Genomic DNA, 7497 nt, shown 5'->3' on the forward strand with positions numbered 1-7497 from the left:
CAGCTAACTAAACAAAATACATGTAATAACACCCTGTAAACCCCTTTACAACAGCTCATCATTTTGCACATCAAATGAAATGCAAAAAAAATCCTGACATTAATAACACTACAAACAAACAACTGCAAAGTCACAAGAGCACTCAAAGTAGAGCTGAGACACCCTGAAAGTTCCCATGCTGTATCTGAGGAGAATTAAGAACCATATTTGTGGTAAGTGTGGCAGCCAATAACACTTGTGCACAACTGACATTGTGATCAAGTGATACAGGTGAGAAACAGTCAAATTAAGCTCAGCCCCAAGACTGGAAGCTAACACTTAAGGTGTGTTAAGTACCATGTCCTGAAGCATTTGGACTCCACCGCACACCCACAGACGTGAGTGTGCTGTTTGCCTGGTGAATTACACCAAAATCCATGTTCCTCGTTACAGCTCTAAATCTCCTCACTAACTCCTCAGGTGTGCCACTAAAACATGGGAACTTTTCTATCATTTTAGTGAGTCTGTGTTAGATCTCAAAATCCTCTGTGGTATCAGGTAAAGGTAAGCTAACACAGTAAAGGCAAGGTCATACTGAAATAGTTACTGCATCTGGAATGGTAATCAGCTGCAGGCTTGTGCTGGTTTGGGCTGGGACAGGGTTACTTTTCTTCACAGTAGCTGGTGGGAGGCTGTGTTTTGGGTTTGTGCTGGAAACAATGCTGATAACACAGGGATGTTTTACTCATTGCTGAGGAGAGCTTACACAGGTCAAAGCCTTTTCTGCCCCTCACACCACCCTGGGGGTGCACAAGAAGTTGGGAGGAGACACAGCTGGGACAGCTGGACCCAACTGGCCAAAGGGATAGTCCTTACCACATGATGTCGTGCTCAGTAATAAAACTAGGATGAAGGTTGGCAGGGGGCACTTCTGGGGGACTGGCTGAGCATCGGTTGGTGGTGAGCAATTGCTTTCATTTGCATCACTTGTCTTTCCTGGGTTTTATTTCTCTCTCTTTGTTACTTTCCTTTTCATTACTTCTTTTTTTCCCAATTATTAAACTGTCCTTGTCTCAAACCATGCATTTTCTTACTTTTACCCCTCCAATTCTCTTCCCCACATTCCACCAGGCGGGGAGTGAATGAGCAGCTGTGTGAGGCTTAGTTGCCAGCTGGGGTTAAACCATGAGGCGGCTATACTAGTCAGAGCTATAAATGGTGTAATTTTAACAATGCTTTTTGATCTAAATGGCCTGAAAATCCCTCTGATACATGACACAGACTGCTTTGCCATCTAGTTTCAAGAACTTTTTTTTTGTAATACAGAAGCTTCTCAAGTTTCTCTTACTTTATATTCTTTCTGTAGTGAAATGACAGGAATGGGGAAAAAAAGCCTTCAATTACTGCGTTTGCTTCAGCTTTGCTTTCTATATTTCTCATCCAATCTTATAAATATTGCTGTTAAGGGCATTTGTAGAGGTTCATATTTTGTCCCTAATAAGGGGATGACATTATTGCAAACACCACACATAATGAGATAAGGGAAGGCCAGAGACTGTCCTGCAGCCAAGTACATTTGGCATGACCTGACCCTATTGACACTGACATTGAGCTCACACCCAGCTCTCCCTAGGTGGTGCTGCCATGGCCAGATGATGTATTCTTGTGCTGTTCCCTCTCCCTTCCCAGTTCAAATTACCTGAAATAACATGAGGGTTATGTTACAGGCCATGAAAATTGTGTTTTCCTGTGATGAAACTGAAGGATGTGTGTGGCATCTCCCTGGTCACGCCGGATGTAACTCAGCATAGAAGGCCAAGGCATGATAGTTTGTTGAGCTGTGTAGGTTAGGAGAGGTAAACCTGATGCTGTCTGTCTTGACCATAGTACTTACCAGTCTCACGTGTGTGTGCCTTCTTCCAAAACATGTCCTGGGGACCACATACACTGGAATTATTCTTAAACACTTGTCCAAAGGCTTTTGCCACCAACAGAGCCAGGATACTGTGCTAGATGGACTCTTGGCCTGAGTCAGTATGACTCTGCAGTTGTTCTGTTCTGACTAATTGTTTCTTCAGTTTAGGAAACAAAAGGAAACATTTTGGCCAGCATTTTCAATTTTTTGATTAAGCAGTCATTTTTCATTTCTGGTACTTGCATTCTTATAAACATTTTCAAACTGTACTTTCAGATACAGGAAATCCTCTTCTGCATTTTTAGTTGTCTTAAGTAAACACAAATTTTTAAAGTAACTGGGAAAAATCACACGTGACACCCTGGCAGTCCCCAAAACTACAATACAGGGATCCTAACTACCGTTCAACATAGTTCTCCAGGCTATTTGTAACAGTTTAGCAGTTGGTAGCACAGGGATGTGAAATCAAGCAATGTGTTTTAGAAATGACTGATGGCCAGCCAAGCTCTTGGGAAAGATGGCATAGCTGTGAAAAACACACACAGATCTCAAGAGAGTAATTAAAATTTGTCTTTGCTCAGGCATTTTGGCAGGTTCCTACTGGGTTACACAAATATGGGAGATTACTTTCCTTTACAATTTACTATTAATTTTCATGTTTTAAGCACTACTTATCACTGCATTTACCCATTTTATTATGTGATTTTATTATGTGATTTTAGACATGCTTACTGTGAGAATAAATAATCCCCATATGCCACACTTTGCTGATTCTTCTAATATGGAAAATCTTTTCCAGGCACTTAAATTTAGCATACAGGCAGACAACTACTCCAAAAAGAGAGATGTGCCTTGCCTAGATTACTGGTAATTAATACAGTTGTAACATGCCTTCAGTCAAAGCACAATAAGCTAAAACGTCATGGTTTGTAAACTTGGAGTCACAGTGCAGAACAAACATACGACCAATTTGTGTTTAAATGTCCCCGACAGACAGTTTTTTGCCTGGTAAACCGAAGATGTGTTCAGCTGAGGGAGCGATTCACACCATCAGAAGGGGGGAACATGTTGACATGAGAAAAATCCAAGTGAACTGGAGGATCTTCACTCCAAAGTGCACTGGGAAATGCCCTGTTCCCTCACCCTTTTTATAGCAGCATCCTGGTATGCTCCTTTTGTGAAAAAAGATAGAAATTTATCACGATGTCTGCAGTGTGGGCCTGATATGACAAAAAGTAAACTGAACTTTACCAGGACTTCCTCAATTTGTGTGAATTTAGCGCAGAATTTACTGCTTGCTTGATTTGCCATCTGGATTGGAAGCTAAGTAGACAATTATCGTAAACTAGCACCTGAAAAAACTAGACTTCCCTAAACATTTTTCATAGAAAAGTCCTTTGCAAGTTTATAGTAAAAATTTACACGTCAATTGACACATATTTCATAGCTGATGCTGAGAGAAATAGAAGCTGTCGCCAAGATTAAAATGCACAAAAATCAAATATAAATGCAAAATCCTATTTCATTACTTAAAGGGAGCAAAGCAGTTATTTAAAAGAACACTTTAATATGCAGCTATAAAATGTAGTGCTCTGTCTCTCTGCCTACACAATTTATATATATGCATGCTAAAAATATGCATTTCTCAGAACAATTTCTGCAACTTTAATAGAGTGGAATTTTTGTTTGTAAATATGAGTTTAAAAAGATGCAATTTTAACATCCTATTACGTTTTTCTCAAATGTTCTAGGCTTTAATGCTGTTCACCATTAAATCATTTTTTAAATTAGAACAATATTCAGTAGTCTCTGTGCTCTGATTTTCAAGCACAGTATCAAAACTATCCTTAAGACACAGGTTAGGTTTTCCATTACCACAGGCAGCTGTGTTGTATAAGCTTCCTATAAAGCAGCCAAAATTCAAGTTAAAGGGATTTTTTTTCCCTTTTCTTCTTATTGAGAGGATGAACTTTATGGCTCTTGTGGTTAGAAACGGTTTTCTAATTTCTAGTTCTTATCCACTTGTTTACATCACTTGTTTCTACCCCAGGGTTACTCTTTCAGGAAAAAAAAATGATATTCTTTATTGTCCTTTATTTTTCTAAGCTAATGAGGTTCCTCTCTTGTAAGTATTCTCTATTTTCATCAACTGCCAAGTTGTTCTTCTCAGCACCTGCTCACTGGTCCTGAAAACTGCTGATCGGATACACGTTCTTCTTAATAAGGTCACTGTGCAGTATTTTTCCAGGGTATTAATATTTCCCTCTCTCCATTGGCAATTATTTACCTACTTCACCCTCAGAATGCATTTCCCATTTTCACAGCACAAGGCACAGATGGTTTCTAGACACACTGTGATCAGCTGACATTCACAGATCTTTATCATCTTCAGTCATTTCCAGAAGATGCACTCTCCCTAAATCTAACAGTAAAATTCCAATAGTGTGTGATGTGGCCCGAACAATCTGATTTCTGTATGTGCTAAGAACCTACTACTTCTGCTGGTTTTCCTGGAATTATCAGTTCCAAGGATCAGGCAGAAGAAACTCAAGCTCATTGTATGAAATATATTTCTGATAAGAAGTGTAAGTTTACAAGGATATTAGGTTTGCCAGACAAGATCAAACATGTGCACTGAATCCAGAAGACCTGAGCATCCAAGTAATGCAAATGCAAGTCAAAATCAGAGTTGATTCTGGTTGTCTGTTGGCAAGGAGATACAGTTGCTCTTTAATATTTTTAAGACTCCAAAATAAGTCCCTTGGCTCCTTTGTAACTACATGACCTTCTACCCAAGAAAGGACATACTGCACTACTCCTGGGCAAATTTTTCCCACTTTCATACCATCTCTCCCAGATTTTTAAGCCAGCTGCATTGAGGGAGGGTGCCTCTCTTCCATTTCCATTACATCATAGGTTTCTCCACAATCAAGTCAGATCTAACAATTAATACTAGAATGCTAAAATAATTAGTTCAGTTCTTAGTGATAGCTGCATGTAATCAAAAAGACTCCCCCATGTTTACATCAAGAAAAGCTGTTGACAACTTTACCTACCCGGCGTGGTAAGACAACATTACAGGGATAAAATCCCACCCCATTCTAGGGAGGAATCAAGTGCAAAATACTATTCTCCGACCTGCCATCCCTAATATAATCTCAGAGAACAGTGCACTTAACAAACCTCCACAAAACACAACCAAAAGAAAACAAGCCAACATCTCAATGAGTATCAGTCTCCCACATTGAATTATAATGCAGAGAAAAATTAAATAGAAGTACGTGACTAATCGTCATGTAAGCCTCATTGCTTAATTTGCTACTAGAAGGCATTCAGATACAATATGATGAAGCTAAAATTAAGAATCTCAATTAGGATAGGACTACCTCTATGTAAAAAGAAAATCCCTGAGACAGAAGTTAGTTTTTGAAATACTGGGGTGCATAAAATGTGAATTAAACACCCAATAGAAATGTATCTACAAGGGCACTGTGTGAATCCTTGGTCTTATTCATGTCAGTAAAGACATAGCAGCATTTCACCAGTTAGGTCTGCCTCCAGTAAAATACTTTAAACTCATTTACACTGGGGGAAGCTTGAAATCTTTAATTATGTTGAAGTAATGGCAACTGTCATTCTCTTTAAACACCAGACATGCCCACCTTGATATTCTCAGAAAATTTTCATTAAGCCGTTTAAAAGAGCCTAGCATAAGCTAAGGCAGAAACCATTATTGATTAAAAGCAGATACACTTTTATGAAAAGAGAAGCAGTGCTTGTGTCTATTTCACCTAAACACAGTCTGTAAAATAAGAAGAAAATAAAGCACTTTCAAAAAGCTCTTAGAACAGTTAACATTTCAGTAATGTTGAAACAAAGCAACAGAAAGTTAAATGAAATGAATGATGAATCACAAGGATACAAAGTAAAACAGAGTTTTGTGAATATTTTTCTTGGTGAGTAGTCAACACTGCAATGGAATTTCTATAATCAAACGCCGCTTCACAGTACCACAGCTTCCATATGTGTGTTATAATGGAGATACCAAAACCAGCACTGCTCCCTACACAGAGACATATCTGCCTCTTTCACTTCATCTCTCTTTAGGCAGAAAGGAATTAATAAAAACTACAAGAACAATTATCTGTATCTAAGTGTAAAGAACAAAGGCTTGGTCACCATCTACATCAATTTATTGGATTTGCTTGGCTATTCATGATGCTGGAGGCCCTACACCCCACTTCCAGAGAAAAAGAATGGAGGACAAGTCCTTTGGCCATCACTCCTCCACATCACACTAATGGGGAAGGAGATACTATACAGCATAATGTATCCAAGCAACTGCCATGAATCTGCCCTAGAAGGCACTTCAATTAACTTTTATAAAATTCTTTGATTATTCTGCAGGGAAAGCCTCATATTCGCAAGGTTTGCAGCATGGTACTGTTATAAACCAAAAGACTAGATCTACAAGGAACCACTGCCACATTTCAGGTTTTAAAAAATGTCATATATTTACCTGCCCCCATTATGAGCCCTGGCGCAGTGTCCTTCGTGTGGACTGTTCCCGACACGTAGGGATTGTCTGCCCAGCGGAGATGGAGGTGAAGATAGCAATCAGGCTTTTGGGGAAGAAGAAGGCAGGTTTTAAAAATAACTGATAGTAGTTAGGCTCCTCCAATGAATGCTCAGTGAGAGCAGCTTCAGCAATGTCTGTCTTTGTAGAGAAACAGAATGGCTGTTTCCCATGGAGCCAAATTCCAGTCTGAAGCATCAACCTTAGCTTTCTATCAAGAATCTCTGCTGATGTCTGCGTAGTGTGCCACTGTCTCAACAAAAGGATTTACAAACTAAAAGAAATTAGGATGAATTCATTGTATAAAACGCCCTTCTGACAGAATTGCTTAAAAACGCTAACTATCAGCAACAAGCATTGCATGTATGTTGGTCCCAAGTAATTGGTAAAATTATTAATAAAACCAACTGTTTGTACTGAAATTTCTTTTTTAGAATAAAAGTGGTATGAAAAATAGCATAATGACTTTTGGACACATCTCACCATCTTTCCTTGCTAAACAACTAACTGCTTCTTGCTCGTTGAGCAGTGGCTGTCAAAGGTCATATTGCTCATTGCAATCTGACCACAAGCTTTACCAGGAGAGGGCTGCCAGCATTGCCTGAGAGCTGCTGCCACTGCAATCTTTTCATGTATCTCAGAGAGCTCTGGATCAGGACCTGCAGGCTTGAACTGTGTAGCAAGGTCTTGAACCCTTCAAAAGGGAGCCAGAAGATCCAGCCTGTCACTTCTGCTACATGGAGAAGGATTGAAGCTCTGGCAGTGGCAGGACTAAAAGCATTTATGGTGTTTATTTCCAAGCAACAGTCAAGAGTTCCCTTTGACAGGGAACTAAGGATTATCTTGGTTTAAGATGAACCAAAAATATAAAAGATGGGGAAAAAAAGGTATTGGTAAGCTCTTTTTGACTGATGATGTGCCTCTTACATGCAGACACAAATGACTGCTGTAATGATTACTCTGACCTGGGTTGTGTGGTTGACACACGAGAACAAATGTTCTCTTTGTGTCAAATTGATCTACACGA

At 39.3% G+C, this 7497-nt stretch overlaps 1 protein-coding gene across 1 annotated transcript in view; it reads right to left on the reverse strand.

The window, feature by feature from the left end:
* The window catches only part of SORCS2 (sortilin-related VPS10 domain containing receptor 2), a 99164-nt gene that overhangs the window by 59429 nt on the left and 32238 nt on the right, over positions 1 to 7497 (reverse strand). Inside the window, exon 10 of the mRNA XM_010134095.1 lies at positions 6414 to 6516. Coding sequence (XP_010132397.1) covers positions 6414 to 6516 — 103 coding nt within the window. The remainder of the gene's footprint in view (positions 1 to 6413; positions 6517 to 7497) is intronic.

This window comes from Buceros rhinoceros, unplaced genomic scaffold (genome assembly GCF_000710305.1).
Source record: "Buceros rhinoceros silvestris isolate BGI_N320 unplaced genomic scaffold, ASM71030v1 scaffold8084, whole genome shotgun sequence".
Taxonomy (NCBI): domain Eukaryota; kingdom Metazoa; phylum Chordata; class Aves; order Bucerotiformes; family Bucerotidae; genus Buceros; species Buceros rhinoceros.